This window comes from Paroedura picta, chromosome 10 (genome assembly GCF_049243985.1).
Source record: "Paroedura picta isolate Pp20150507F chromosome 10, Ppicta_v3.0, whole genome shotgun sequence".
Classification (NCBI taxonomy): Eukaryota; Metazoa; Chordata; class Lepidosauria; order Squamata; family Gekkonidae; genus Paroedura; species Paroedura picta.
Genome location: NC_135378.1, coordinates 65,542,026 through 65,557,887, shown reverse-complemented (window position 1 = coordinate 65,557,887; position 15,862 = coordinate 65,542,026). Strand labels below are relative to the sequence as shown.

The 15,862-nt window shown below is 40.6% G+C and overlaps 1 protein-coding gene across 50 annotated transcripts in view; it reads left to right on the top strand.

The window, feature by feature from the left end:
- The window catches only part of ANK2 (ankyrin 2), a 331,669-nt gene that overhangs the window by 256,022 nt on the left and 59,785 nt on the right, over positions 1–15,862 (top strand). For 22 of the 50 annotated variants that reach the window (XM_077300524.1, XM_077300529.1, XM_077300521.1 and 19 more), the window contains 4 exons: positions 2,750–2,822; positions 9,171–9,315; positions 11,478–11,489; positions 14,626–14,728. In XM_077300524.1, coding sequence (XP_077156639.1) covers positions 2,750–2,822; positions 9,171–9,315; positions 11,478–11,489; positions 14,626–14,728 — 333 coding nt within the window. The remainder of the gene's footprint in view (positions 1–2,749; positions 2,823–9,170; positions 9,316–11,477; positions 11,490–14,625; positions 14,729–15,862) is intronic. The other 28 variants (XM_077300531.1, XM_077300563.1, XM_077300558.1 and 25 more) reach the window with 3 other exon arrangements.

The following is a 15,862-nucleotide window of genomic DNA, read 5'->3' as shown; positions in this document are numbered from 1 at the left end:
CATGCTTAAATATGCAGGGCCTATCAGGGTAATCCCCCCTCCAATTCTCTTCTTGATCACATTTAGAAAAAAATGGCTTTTTTCTACACTCATGTAGTATCTCTGTTTCCCATTGTCTGAATGTAGCTGTTAACTCATTTTGTTGTCACAGAAAAGAAAGAGCTGGGAAACAGGCGTCCAGCAGTGTGCTTTTATTTGTCTCTGTGGGCTCCATTCCCTGCTGCTGCCTGACCTTTCTATTGGAGTAAAACTCTCTGGTGATACAAAAGAAAAGCTGTGCAAATGTTAAGTACACATCATCCTTTCATTTGTAAGCCGCCCCAAGCTGACTTGTCGAGAGGGGCAGGGTATAAGTTGAATAATAAATAAACAAATAAATAAATAAATAAATAAATAAATAAATGCAAAGCAAATAAATAAATAAATAAATCCCTATAACTGGGAAGCATAAGAATCCATATTAAAAAGTCCCTTCAATCATAATTGAGAATTAATATTATAAAATATTATTAAAATTAAGTAATCAGTGTGTGCTTTCCTCCTACATGACTGTTTTTTTTTAAGAACAAGTGGAAGCCTGATAATCACAGCCAATTGATTTCCCAGTCTAGATTGAGTCTTCTTTAGACTAGACTAGATGGTGATATAATTCTCACACTTGGTGGTGTTATGAATGTTGGTATTTATGGAAAGCTGTAGGCCATAAAAGATGGAAAAGTCTGTTCTGGGCATAACAATTTGAACTCCATGACAATATCACAAAGCTGCTTAATTATGTAGAGAGGCGTACATATTAATTAACCTCCCTTCGATGGATGATTGCATTTTCTTATTGAAAAAGCACTTTATAAAATTTAAGTCCTTCTGTAGGATGTTTTAAAACATTGGGGCAATTGAGCAATTTCTGATGTAGGGTACTTATGCAAATTATTTATTCATTCATTTAATTTATAGACCGCCTCTCACTAAGACATCTTGTGGCTTTCATCTTGTATCTTTTGGGTTCTGATCTTGCACAGTATAGGGGTAGCAACTGTGGCTGCATATTTTAAAAGTACTTAAAAAAAACAACCTGAAATCCCATCAGCTGTTTGGCACAATCTATCCCTTTGTTTCATTACCTGAACTGCTGATTCACAAAGTCAAAAAAAATTCTATATCCACATGTCTTCGGATGTGGTTCGGAAACTGCATGAAACGTCTGTCTCTCTAATGCCTGTTTGTACTTAATACCTATTTCTTTACAAGTCACATTTGTATCACAGTCTTTCCTGTTAACCCTCCATTATATTCATGTTTAATTTCAGCTATAAATAACACCCACTCTTGGTTTCCTAAGAGTTTTGTACTCAAGACCATCGTCTTTCAAAACTTTTTCCTAATGACATCTTATGTTTATTATATCTCACCCTTTCTTATTTTGGTTTGTAAAACTTGTTTTGACTGGACTGTTCTGCAGGAAATGTTTCAAAATCTGTATGTATAAATGTTCATCCCCAATGTTTAGAAATGTTAGTAACTATAAACTATAAGTTTTAATTATTGAGAAAATATATGAATAAAATGTTGACAGTAATAAGAAATATGGGTGGGACCCAAACAGTTTTTCCACTAGAGAAAAAGGGAAAAGGGATCTCCTTTGGCCTCCAAAAACACTATGCTGATGGGCATGGGAACTGCCTGTCCAAAATCCATATGGAACAGGGACTGCACTAAGAAGGGGAATTGAGTGAAACTGAGACCGATTATGCATGGGGCAGGGGGCGGCAGCAGGGCAGCCCTGACTGTGCATGACACTGCTGCCATCCTAGCCTTAGCCCAGCCCAGCGCCCTGGAAGGTACCTGGGATGCTGCAGGCGCCAGCGAGGGCTAGGTCAGGCCGGCACTGTGCATAATCGGCAGAGAGACACCGCACACCCCTGTCAGCTCCACAGAGCCAGGGAGTTGGCCAAGGAGTCCCCCCCCACCCCCACCTTGGTAGGAGAGCAACATACTCCCCGCTCCCTTCCCCCCACGCTGCTGCCGCTCCAGACAGTGTACCGGGCTTTCTAGCCATGGTGTTTTGCACGTGCATGCTATGCCAGGGCAGCCCACATAGGCCATGGGATTCCCTCCCGCGTGCATATGCGGGAAGTGCTGGGGCATGCTGCCCCAATGCAATGCCCGGCAGCCGCTCAGCATGGCTGCTGCCAAGGATAATGGGTCTGAGTGACCAATCTGGCAGGTTCCAACCCTGATCTACAAGTGGAATTCTTATTTTATTTTAGGTGCAGATTGAGCAGATGATCTGCAAAAATACTGAACAGCTTTTTTCTATTTAAATATTTTTCATTGTTCGAATCTTTATTTTAAAGCTGTTTTACCACACTAATAAGCTCCACATGCTTCCTGCAACTTTAGAGCTTTTCTGTAGACGTTACCTAATTCTTTTTCAGAACTTAGCCTGCCAGAAAAAAAAATTGTGGCATTTTGACACATAGTATCAATTAACAAAGTGTGCTAAAGATATTTTGAAATGTTTAATCAATTGCTCAAGTAAACTGCATACTAACTGCAATATGAAGGAGCTGTGTGTTTTGAATGGGTAGATAAGGAATCAAATATAGAGAGGGAAGAAGAATTGGGGTTAAAATGCTGCCACAGACTTGAAATTAGAGTCTTACAAAAATAATCTGATAAAACATGCATTGGCTTGGTTTCCTTGAACTGTTTAAAACTGATTTCTCTTTCTCTCTTTCTCACTCCCCAGACAGTAACTGAGAAACACAAGCTTAATGTACCTGAGACGATGACTGAAGTTTTAGACGTGTCTGATGAGGAAGGTGAGCTTACTTGTTATTGCTGCTGAAATCAAACAGGTTTCTTCAGCACTTTTAAAATACTGCCCTATTGCTTTTATTGAAAATGATGATGATTTGATCAGAGGTACTAAAAACAAACAAGCAAACTAAAAATCTAAAATCAGACAAACATGCATGATTTTACATTACTTTCCTTGTAATGTGTATATCCTACCTTTTGACTGGTACAGACAGGTAACAAGTTAAAGTTCTTTAAAACTGAACTTTCTAATGCACATAAAACCCACAAGAAAATAAACCTTACAGAAATTTTTAAAGGAAATTAATTGGGCAAAAGAGACAGCAGTATGGTCACAAAGAACCTGCGATTCTAGTCAGGAGCTCCTGAAGATGCCCTAAAGTCTGTTGCTTTGGCCTGCTATCAGGGTGAGGTAATTTGAATTTTTCTTGGAGGCAGGGTGTGATGACCCTTTTCCACATATACAGAGTGCTGAACACCTTCTACAATCTCCCTTACTCAGATTATGGGTTATACCTTGGTTAGGACATCACACTTGATTCTTGTTTCTTTTAAAATCTACAGTAAGGTGGCCAGATTTTAACATTGGTAAAGCGGGACACCGTTGACGGGGGGGGGGGGGTTCTTGATTAAAAATGTGGTCTATATGGAGCAACACAAATTTTCATAGAATGTATAGAACACAAAAATAATATTGTAATATATATATTTTAATTTCAACATAAGTACAATTTGCCAGGTACCCCCAGATGTCCCTCCAAAAGTGGAACAATCTGGTCACCTTAATCTACAGTCATAACTATCTCATACCTCAGGCCCTCTTTGTCACTCCCAGACACATCCACAGCCAGCGTAGCCCAGCCCCCTTTAATAATCAGCCCCTGCTCAAACTCTATTCCAATCACTTGCTGGCACTATTCACTCATATCCTATGTTGGTCAAGATATTAGATTGTGTGTGTGTGTTATGTGTTTGTCTGTGCTTCTTTCCCTGAGACAAGCAGCCCACAAGGTTAGTAAAACAAGAAAGCTTTTAGTTATATGAACAGAGCCAACATTTCATTTTTGGAACTGGGGTGCTATTCCTACAACAGGGATTCTATATCTGGCATCCTTTGGTTGCAAATTTTCTGTTTCCAACCTGCTCCAAGCAGCTCTTCTGCACAGTTCCCCTTTATATGGGAGTTGGAGTAATTATTGTGATTTATTCCAAACCTATGGAGGTTAACTTGTTATTGAAACATCACATTTATTCAGGTTCTGGCCCCCAGTTTCAGGCCCCCAGGAATGCATATTGGCTCTTTGAACAGATACAGATCAATACAAAATGTGAGTACATTCACTGTAAAGCAGGGGTAGTCAAACTGGCCCATTATGCATGGCCGCCGAAACAACGATTTCGGGTCACATGGAAAACACGGAGGGGGAAGAAGGGAAGCAAACCGCTTATGCACGGGACGGGACGCAACAGCGGCAAAACCCAGAGTAACCGATTATGCACACAGCGACCCTGGCGCCGCTTCTGGTTGCACCCAGGTCACCCAGAACCTGCGCTTTCTTCCATGTTTCGCTAACGTGGCTTTTTCGGTGGCATGCACTGAATCTGCGGCCGATTGCACCCGGCTCCGTGCGTTATCGGTGATTTTAGTCACCACCATTCTACCCCGAATGTGTGCTATCCCCCCCATGCATAATGGGCCACTGCGGCCCTCCAGATGTCCATGGACTACAATTCCCATGAGACCCTGTCAGCATTTGCAAATGCAGGCAGGGGCTCATGGGAATTGTAGTCCATGGACATCTGGAGGGCCGCAGTTTGACTACCTCCTGCTGTAGAGTGTGAACAGAGCTAGTACTAAAGTTGGTTAAATGTATTTCCTTCAGCCCAAACCTTTCTGTGTTCGTGTTAAGTAATATTTGGCCTTCCTAGGCAGCAATGCAAACGGCATGACTTCCTTCTATTTTCTGTGGGGTTTGTTGTGTTTTTGTAACCTCATTTCTGAACTTGACTTATATGTTATGCAGCTTTTAAGCATTCTGACTATGACCATTTCACTGATGAGGAAGCCTTTAGTGACGCAGGTACTGATTGAGACAGTTCTCGGAGTGAGGCACAATCCTTCCTTCCTTTTTGTTTTTCTGGAGCAATCTGTAAATAGTTCTGGAATGTCTAACCCTGATCTGTCAATGTGACTGCATGTTTTCAGTTCCCCTGCACTCCATAAGCCTTACAAAAGTTTTTAAAGGTTATTAGTATTACTAATGATATTAATTACTTCAGGCCAAACCCTATGAATGTGCATAATCTCCAGGCATTAGGGAGTGTCCTGTTTTCATGTCTGCAAAGCCATAATATTTTATAAAGTCTTTCAAGTGTTAAAAATTGTTTATATTTGTTGTCTGAATTGTATCTGAAAAAGTGTGCATGCACGCACAAGCTTACACCTTGAATAAAAGCATTGCTGGTCTTAAAGGTGCTGCTGGACTCAGTTCTATAAGTCATATAAGTCTGTATAGTAATTAGCCTCATGATGGTGGGGAGAAAGATCTGAAGTTCAGGTATCAGTGGCTTACCTACGGTCTCCTGGGAAGTTTGTGGCTGAGGTCACATTTGAACCAGGACCTTTCCAACTCACAATACCTACTCTTCCTCCCAATACTGTATTAGATTCTGCAATATATAACCTGAGCTGGATCCAGTAATTCTTTTCTGCTGAGTGAAAAGTCTCCTTTTCAATAAGAAGCTATTCTTTAGCAGAACAAGGCCCCTTCTACTGGAGCAAAGTTTCTCACCTAGAAAGGGACTATGGTAAACATGAACTGCACTATGTTTTAGTGTCCTGACTTGAGAGTCTTCAATTTCATAAGTTCTCAGAAGCTAAGTCAGGTCAGCTCTGATTAGTCCTTAGATGGGAGACTACCAAGGAAGGGCAAGGTTGCTCCATAGGCAATGGCAATCCACTTTTGTTTGTCTCTTGCCTTGAAAACCCCATGGGGTTGATAATGACTCAGTGGCACCTTCCACCACCATCATGCATTATGTGCTTGCTCAGTGTCTTCCTGTTTCTCAATGGGCAGTGGCAGCATTGCATTGTATACTGGTACCGACATCTTTCTGTTACTTGGTGTATCTGATGATTCTGCTTATACAGATATCTATCTGCACATAAATTGATTCTAGTTTTTGATGTAAACCAATTGTTTTATAAAATAAAGTAATCAATACCTTGTGAAATTTATCCATAGTTGTTTTCTGGGCATTGCTTTCCAGTTCCTACCCATCTGAACTGAGATTATGCCTGCCTAAGAATGGTCATTCGGGGGTCAGGGACAAAGCAGTAATAGTGTATAGCCCTAAAGAACAAAAATGATGAGCAATGATAATTATTTTTCATCAGAATTTGAATTAGGTTTCCCTTCTCCTACACAACAGCTGTTTCTTGGATATTTATATATTTCACTAGGAACCCAGATCTTTGGTTGACTCTAAAAGTAATAAGTTTCACCTGTTAGTAGTCATTGCTATTCCACACTGTAAAAATAAATCATAGCTAATTAAATGGAGTCTAGTGGATTGGCAAAATCACCATTCTAAGATTTTAGTGGTTATTATTTAAGTACCTTGTGTGCAACAACATATGGGAAATTCTTAAATATTAGAAATAATAATTTCAATGTTCGTCTGTCCTGTGCTTGCCCTTCTTCAGTATGTCATTTTCTGCAGCAAAAAATAAATAATAATAATCTGCATTTCCATCATGGTGTCATGGTTAAAGTGTTGGACTAGGATCTGGTCTGAATCCCCACTGTGCCATGGATCTTGCTGGGTGATCTTGGGCCAGTCACACACTGTCATCCTGGTTGTTATGAGGATAAAGCAATGTCAGCTGCTTTGGGTATCAATTGGGGAGAAACGTAGGATATAAATAAAGGAAATAATACATTTCTGCATGATAATCACACTGCGCTGAGGAGAGCAATTTATATTTGTAACTTTTTCAGATTCATGTTTCCGAAATAAGTTGAACAATGAAATAAATCCAGTAATTCATCAAGAAGTCAACATGTTCTATCCCCTTAAAAGTTATTCTTGGAGAAAAAATTTCATTAAAAGAAAACAATATTTTATATATTATAGTTATGTAGGTTCTGTGGGAACTGTTGCTCCATCTGCTGTACTGAAGCAGTAAACTAAAGTTCAAAGAGTTAAGGAATGGCATATAATATTGTCATTGTGTAACTTCTGCAGAAAGTTCTCCTTATTGTTTTCTATTCAGCCTTAAATGCTGGCACTTTCTCTGCCATTTCCAGAGAAACGGATTCCTTCGGTGCTCAATAGTCACCATACAATGCATTGTACACGTTTGTTTGTTTTTTTCCCAGTAGGAGATATTATTCCTGTAATTTTCTCTCTTCAAAAGATTGCTAGGAGACAGTTTCTCTCAGTATGTAACAATGGCAGATGTTCAATCTTTCCATTTTAGTGGTTCAGTTTCTTAGCGTTCCATATGTGCTTCTCAGAGCTGTGTGTGGTTGACACCATGTCATGTTCTTCTGCAATCACTTAACTGCCAATTATTTGGAACATAAATCCAAACTCATAGCCGTCAAAGAAGCAATGCAAAGTACTGGGAAGAGCTTTGGTTGCAAAGTTTCTCTTGGTTGGTTGTCACTAAGGTGCTTGTTGGACTCTTTTACTGGAAGACAAGAAACTCCTATTCCAAAACAGCTCAGCAGTTTCACAGTTCAATGGTGTGTATGCCAGGTAAGTCTGTGTAAGATGTCTTTTTTTTCTCTCCGGGAAGAAGAACCTCTGGCACAGAGTTCCCTGCAAGGATGTTAGGTCATCAAGCTTTGTCAAGTGATACTGATACAAAATTAAATCATACACACAGAATCACACTGCATAAATGAATATGTAGGAGTCCATCATTACAGCGTGGTTGAAAGTTGAAAGTCAGTGCTAGAAGTTAGTCTCACATTCATTTTTGAGGAATCCATAATTCCAAAAATAATATGAAATGCTTAAAATAATATGAAATGCTTAAAAGGTTAACATTATCTAAATTTGATTTTGTTTAAAAGAATTATATCCAGTCTTTCTCCCTAATGGGATCCAGAATGGCTTATCACATTGCTCCCCTATCTTCATCCTTGCAACAACAAACCTGTGTGGAAGGTTAAGTTGAGGGAGTAGGATGGACCAAGATCACCCAGCAAGCTTCCACGGCAAAGCAAAGATACATAACCTGTTGTCCCACATCAAAGTCCAACGCTATCCACTATACCACACCAGTTCTCAGATAAAAGCAAATTTGAATTTGCTTGTAATCCCCCCCCAATTGTTTCTTCCCTCATTGTGACTGTCATAAAAACACAAGTGAATGTACATTTAACACCCCTCGATAAAAGCTATCCTGGAAGGACTTTTTAGCTTCTAGACAAAAACAAACATTTCTAATATAAATAATTTTCAAAACAGGTTAGACATCTTTCACTGTGTTAATTTATTTCTTAGAACCTGCACCTTAATTTTGTATCCTATACCTTTAAAAGGTGTTGATAGTAGAATAAAACTTTTGTGTTGTTTAAGGAACAAAAAGAGTGCCTTGATTTCTACCCATGGGACTTGTCCATACCAGAAAGCCCTGGACAAAACAAGTCCCCTCTAGCATCTCCCTCATTGGCTTACTGTCTAGTTGAAGGAGTTGGGAGAGAGAAAAATAATCCCAGGAGAAAATGGACAGGGATTGTTACAAGGCTCACTCTTGCCTTTGGCTCACTCTTACCACCTGGGCAAGTGGTATTCATAATTTCACTTTTCATTAATGTTAGTTGGCATTAGACTTCATTTATAGTGCATTAGAAAGGAAAAGTGAGTTACTCTCAGTCACAGCCTCCAAATCATAGTGCTGAAAAATGCAAGCATATTTTATGACAAAATTGTGCAGGCAGTACCATAAAAATTCAAAGGTACTTTTCAATCTCTCGTATTAATAATGTCTCAGGATTTCTGTCAGAGACTAATTATGTCCAAGACACAAAGTGGGAAAAAGAGCCTCCCAAAATTGAAACTGATCCTACCAGTAAGACCTAGAATGGCATAAAACAACATACTAATTCAGTGTGAATATTTTTTAGGTTTGGCAAATGTGACTTGTATTTAACATGATTTCTCTGTGTGTATTGGGAGCATGTGCTTGGTGTCTTTCAGGAGAGACTAATAATTTTCTGGAAGTTTTTTTTTAGTGGAGATATGAAGTATCCACCTTATATTCTCTTTATTTTTCAAATGCCGTAGGCCTATTTTAAGTTAATATATCTCCATTTGTGTGTGTGTTTTGGTTCCAGGTGATGACACTATGACAGGAGATGGGGGAGAATACCTTAGACCAGAAGACCTGAAAGAACTAGGTGATGACTCTTTGCCCAGCAGCCAATTCTTAGATGGTATGAACTATCTGAGGTACAGCCTGGAAGGAGGCCGATCTGACAGGTACTTCTTTACCAGGAATGTGTATGCTACCCTGGTAGATTTGAATTCTTTTTCTGAACAGTCACCCATTGTGTTGATTTAAAGTTAGGACACTTCCCAGGTCATGGGCGTTTGGGTCACACTTTATCAGAGAGTGAAAAATATGTAGATTGGGGGGGGGGGGATTCCTTGAGTAGTCAAGCTTTCAGTCCATAAAATATCAAACTCAGTACATTTGAATTTATATGAAAGTGGTCATTGACCTTCTCCAGGTGCCCACTGGAATTATACCCCTGCTTGTTCAGAAGTGTAAAGTTATAGAATTTATTTGCATAGTCACAATTTATCATTCAGTTGAAGATACGCTGGTTGGAAGCTGGATGGATTGGAATGCATCTATAGTATACATTTGCCTAGTGCCCAAAGGTTGGCATGCAGTGATATTTTTCACCATTCATTATTTACTAAGCCTTCTTGCCTTCCAGCTGTTACTGGGCTGGGCTGCATTTCATTAAATGTTCTGTGGCTGTCACTAATCGAGCAAAGAGTAAAACTCATCCTAAAAATGCTTTCCTAGGAATCTCTTCTCATGGAGTTTAATTGAGAGCTGAATGTAAATATGCTAAATGAATTGGATCTGGACAAGATTGAAATAATGATTGCCTGCTGGCGGGTCTTTGAGTGAGGGTTGGAGGGGGATATAGGGACACCTGCTATTTGGTTCTCCAAGACCATTTCCATGTTGGAGGTTTTGCACCGGGCTGCAGGCTGGAGTTTGAGACAGGTCAGGTTGTCCTGCCTCTTCCTGCTCCCACACAGGGGAGCATTTGGCCTGGTACACCTCATCCACCCCAGATTTGTGCTCCCACATGGGAGCCAGGGCAGCAAAGTTCCCAGTGTAGAAATGGTCCAAGAGAGCCATACTAAGGAGATCTACACAGAATCCTACTGAGTCCTAAGAGCTTAGTAGGAATGCTATGAGCACAGGGCTTCCTGGACTTCTTACATGAAAATAATGCTGTATACATTCTGTATACTGATGGCATCCAAATGTCATCCATCCAGATTGTTGCACGCACTGGCTTCCTCTACACATTAAGCAGGTCGATGGACAAGATTGAACACAACCAGGAAAGCTTCTATACAGTGTTGAGCAGTTATCCTCTCTTTATTTTAGGGACCTCCCTGCTAAGACAAAGTGGAATCATATAAGACTGGTGTCAATCAATAATTTTATTGATTTTTAAGAATAGTTCCCTTGATTTTTTAAAGCCTTCTCTTTTTTAACAGTAAAGCACCAACCTTCAAACTAGGATTGCCAATGTCCAGCTGAGCTGTGAGAGGCAAAAAAATAGGAAAGAATGTTGATTATAACATTGATTTATTCTGACACAAAAGTCTTTACAAAAACTGTGTTCAGACTGGTGAAACCTTCCAAAAGAGGTTTGAATAGCTACCGGGTAAAGTTGTTTTCTGGAAATATTATTTTTTTTTCCTTCAGAAAACGTTCTATCTGTGTCAATAACAAAAGACAATAAACAAAATCTGAACAACAACCCAGGGCTGTATACAATTAACAGTATATATCACATCAAAAGATCTCTTACCATGCCAAAAGAGTTGAACAAAAGACTGGGCTTCTCTTCCCTCTCGGCATTGACTTCCTGCTGTGCAGCCCAGTTAAATGCTGATCAACAGCTGGAAATGTTTGTAAAGGGCATAAGTGTATTTGCTGAGTGTTTCTTGAAACAATTTTAAAAAGCTTTTACAGATAAGAGAGAATTAAATTTTTTTATGTCCAGCTGAGGCTTGCAGATTTCCCAGAATTACTACCGATCTTCAGACTACAGGGATCAGTCCGTCTGGAGAAGGTGGACTCTGACATTATATCCTAATGAGATTCCCTTCCCTCCACAGACCCTATACTCTCCAGGCTTCACCACCTAAATCTCCAGGGATTTTCCAAACTAAAGTTGGCAATCCTACTTCTAACTATCTTCTTAAATGTCTTTACTGCAACAAAAGCAGTCAGTGCAGCACAATTAAAGAAATGTCTATTAACAAGCCATATTTACAGAACTGTTTTGCTTTGGCATTAGAATATCTGTTTTTTTCTCTCATTTGTAATCATGTTTCCGTCTGTCATTTCTCTTTTCCTTCCATTCTTGGTATGCTTTCCTTAGCACTATGCCCGGGTAGGTATTACATGGCATGAAAAGATTCAGTGCTCCCTCATGGCATCTGTCATTATGCAGTGACATCCATATTGCAGGCCTGCTAAAATATTGAGGATGCTTGTCATCGGTCAGTTTTCAGGAACAAGTATGTTACCATGATGATCAAGATTAATGATAATCTGAACCAATAATTTATCTCTCAGATATGGCGGGTGTAGATCTACCAGTTAAGAACAGGCTTTAGAAATTGTCATCAAGCGGACTTCTTGTATCCCAATTTTCGTTTGTTGCATAACTACTTCCCTACACAAAAAGAAACCGATGCATCTTGACTGAATTAGTGTTCAGGGGAATTTTTAAGCAGGGCAAAGGAAAGTATTTGTTTCCTTACATTGTGCAAGACAGGTCTCATCAGCACAAGAACCAAGAATTATGTCAGTGCAGGTGACAGGTTGGCCACTCCTGCTGGGTTCATTGCATTAATGTCCAGCAAAGTGCTAATTCTAAGCCATAAACAGGGTGCAAAGGTGTTAAAAGGAAAAAAGACATTAATGTAATGGAACGTAGGATGGCATTGGCTAAATACCAAGAAAAAAATGTTCACAGTCAGAGTAGTTCAGCAGTGGAATTGGCTGCCTAAGGAGGTGGTGAGCTTCTCCGCACTGACAGTCTTTAAGCAGCAGCTGGACAGATACTTATCAAAGATGTCTTAGGCTGATCCTGCATTGAGCAGGAGGTTGGACTAGATGGCCTGGACACTCCCTGACAACTATACAATTCTGTGATTTTATGATTCTAAGACCACTGATGTCTCTCTGAGGCAGCTGAGCACAGCAGCCATCCAGTCCAGGGATCTGTTAGTGCACAGTTTTAAAAAAGGGCATGTTGCTTGTTACTACTGGAGCAATAGCACTGAGGTTTTCTTAGACTGACTTGACCTAAAGAAACCTCTGAAGAGCCTTGACAGCCCAGACTCGCTTGAAAGCTAAACAGGATCAGTCACAGTTAGTAGTTGGAGAAGCGACCACTAAGAAAGACGGGAGCTGCCATGCAGGAGAAGGCAATGGCAGAAAATCTCATCTCTTGCTTTGAAAACCCCATTGTCCGCATTGTCTCATAGGGTCACCATAAGTCTGTTGTCACTTAACAGCATGCTTTTCCTTTGCAGTACATTAGATTTCTTACAGTGGTAATTTGGAAGAAAATGTTTTTAGTATGGGCTTGATGCTTCCATGGACTTTTTTGCTATTTAGGCACTCCTATATCACCATGCATATTTTGCATTTATAGGACATTTATGTGCTCTATGAATCAAATCAATCCAAACTGAATTATAAGGCTATGTCTTATAGCTCCTGGAGAAAAAAGCAAATGATATCTTGCTGTGACGTCAACCTAGAATCTCTTTCGTTTAAATGACTCATTGACCAATTATGCACAGAGCAGGTAATCTGGGGTGGCGGCAGTAGGGCCACCCAGCCCTGGCCCGGCACAGTGCCCCGGAAGGCCCACAGTAAGGGAACACGGAATCTTCCACATTTCCATGGCTGCTGCAATGTATAATGGGTCATTGTTACCTATTAGGACATACCATTGAGTGAGCAGCAGGGCCTACACTTTGGATGTCCAATCCTCTGTCAGTCTTGTATGGCATTGCTCTTGATGCTGCAACAGTTTAGAAAGAATGTGGATTGCTACTGAAGAGCTATTTTTAAGTGCAAAAACCTGAATTACAAAGACTTGTTCAATGTGACTGTTGTATAATTCAGGGGTCCGCAAAGGCCATGGTACCGGGCCACCAGCGGCCGCGCCTTCCTCCCCCCCCCCCGCAGCGAGAAGGGGGGAAGAAGCAGGCACGGCCGCCGGCACGCCAGCGATGCAAACGCGCACGCATGGAGCTGCCGTGCATGTGTGTTTGCGCCCCCTGCTGGCGAAAACGCGCACGCGCGGCAGCTCTGCACATGTGTGTTAGCACCACCTAGTGGCGAAAACGTGCATGCGCTACAACTGCGCGTGCGCGTTTGCGAGCAGCGGCGGCGGCCGGGCCGCCGGCTCTCTCCAACCCTCGGAGGCGGTCCCCGACTACTAGAAGGTTGGGGACTGCTGGTATAATTCACAGAACACTGTTAATACATTGAAAGCCTTGTATGTTTGTCTACATTTTGTAGTGCTAAGTGGGCCATGTGATTTAACATTATTATTGCCAATTTCTTTAGAGTAACCCCCCTCCCAGTGTTCTGCCACGACACTGATAGAATTGTTCTGACCAAGTAGTGATATCAGGGCCCTCTCAGCCTGACCCACCTCACAGGGTGTCTGTTGTGGGGAGAGGAAAGGGAAGGCAATTGTAAGCTGATTTGAGCCTCCTTTGGGTAGAGAAAAGCAGCATATATGAACCAGCTCTTCTTCTTCTTCTTCTTCTTCCAGCTTTAGAATACATATTTTAAATACCTTACTTTGTAGCACAAACTGCCGATGACTTTGTATGTTTGATATTTTTGAGATAGCAACCCTTCAGCCAATTAGATTTTGTGTTGTTGGTGGCTTACTTTTTCCCCTTTGCACCTCACGTTGCTACTGTAAATGGTTTTCTATAGTGGTGTGCGTTTATATGAAAGTGACAGTGCGCTTGTTCTTGCTGCTTATTTGTCCATGCTGTTCTGTGCAAAAAGGAGGACAATTGCATTACACCGAAAGCACATTGCTGACCAGAGATCATTTTAATGTGTACCTTCCAGGGGACAACATATACCTTACCTTTGGCATTCCCCAAACTAATTTCAGTTGTTGTTATTGCTGCTGTTTTTCCTGGGTGATTCTTTTAAATGATAAAGGTTAAACAATTTTTTTTCCCAACAAGGTAAAGTTGTTATTACTTTTAAGTATAAGTGTATTGTAATTTATAATTTGTAAAAGTATTTTTAGTCTGAAGAGTGATTCTGTTGGGTGCCATTAGAATGAGAGGCCTGGCTGAGGACCCAGGTAGAATCCTGGCATAAAATAGCGTAAGGTTTTGACTGGACGTTTAAAGTAGCCCCCCTGGAAGTTACACGCTATATGCTAATAGCGCGCTTTTTTCACTCCCTTGCTGTGCTTGCAATATCATCTTCACAACACCATCTGATAAATGCTGATAACATTGCCAACATACCAGCCTGCGATCCTTCAGTTCAGACAGGTCCCATACGCTGAGCCACACCTCCTACATGAGGGACAGCACCATGATTGATGACACGGTCGTCATCCCCAGCCACCAGGTGAGATTTTTAGGGTCTTTTCCCAGACCTACTATGCTGGTCATGTTACCATTGCAATCCTTAGTTTGTCATTTTGCATGTTTATGATTTGAACTATACCTACAGTGCAATCCTATATTCCAATTTAAGACTATTGATTGGAGTAATTCTACATAGGATTACACTGCAAGAAACTCAGGTATTTATTTTATTTGGGACTACATATATTTTATTTGGGACTACATATAGGTTGACTCAGCCTTCCATCCTTCCGAGGTCGGTAAAATGAGTACCCAGCTTGCTGGGGGGTAAACGGTAATGACTGGGGAAGGCACTGGCAAACCACCCCGCATTGAGTCTGCCATGAAAACGCTAGAGGGCGTCACCCCAAGGGTCAGACATGACTCGGTGCTTGCACAGGGGATACCTTTACCTTTACCTTTACATATATCTATTTGAATCAGTGTCTCATGTCTTTCAAAACATTAACATCTTGTTTTCAAAATCAATCTTGAATTAACCAATGTCTACATTCTCTATGAAGAAATCTTCACATTGTATTTTATATGCTTCTTTCCATGTCTTATGATCATTTTGTTGCATTTAAACTGTTTGAAAGGACATTGCTATTGTAGTAGGTTGATGTAGAACACCCTTTAAAATAATACATCCTTTAAAATAATACATTTGCTATACTGCTATCCCCGCCCCATATGGCTTTAGTCCACATAGATCCCATGATTCCCAGCAAAAGCTTTGTGGCGGTCAGAGGTGGTTCCTCCCTTTTCATCAAGGGACAAACTGGTTGGATCTCACACAATGGTATAACATCAACAAATCTGTCCATATGTTACATAACACAAAGAGATGGAGCCTAACCAAGTTTTCTTCAACATTTCCTTCCCACTGAAGATTATAGGTTTACTGCCCTTGGTATTTCCTGGGGTCGTATCTGTGTGTGGTCTAATGATAAATGATTTTGTGGCCACAACAGGCTGCATCAGAAAATTGAAATGGGGGGGGGGGGGACTTCAACGAGTTGTGCTGTGTTCACACTAGATGCAAACCCATATAATATTCAAAATGTATCAAGTAAAAGATGATAGAATCAGTAAAGAAATGTAGACAGTTACAATCTATTCAATATATAGATAT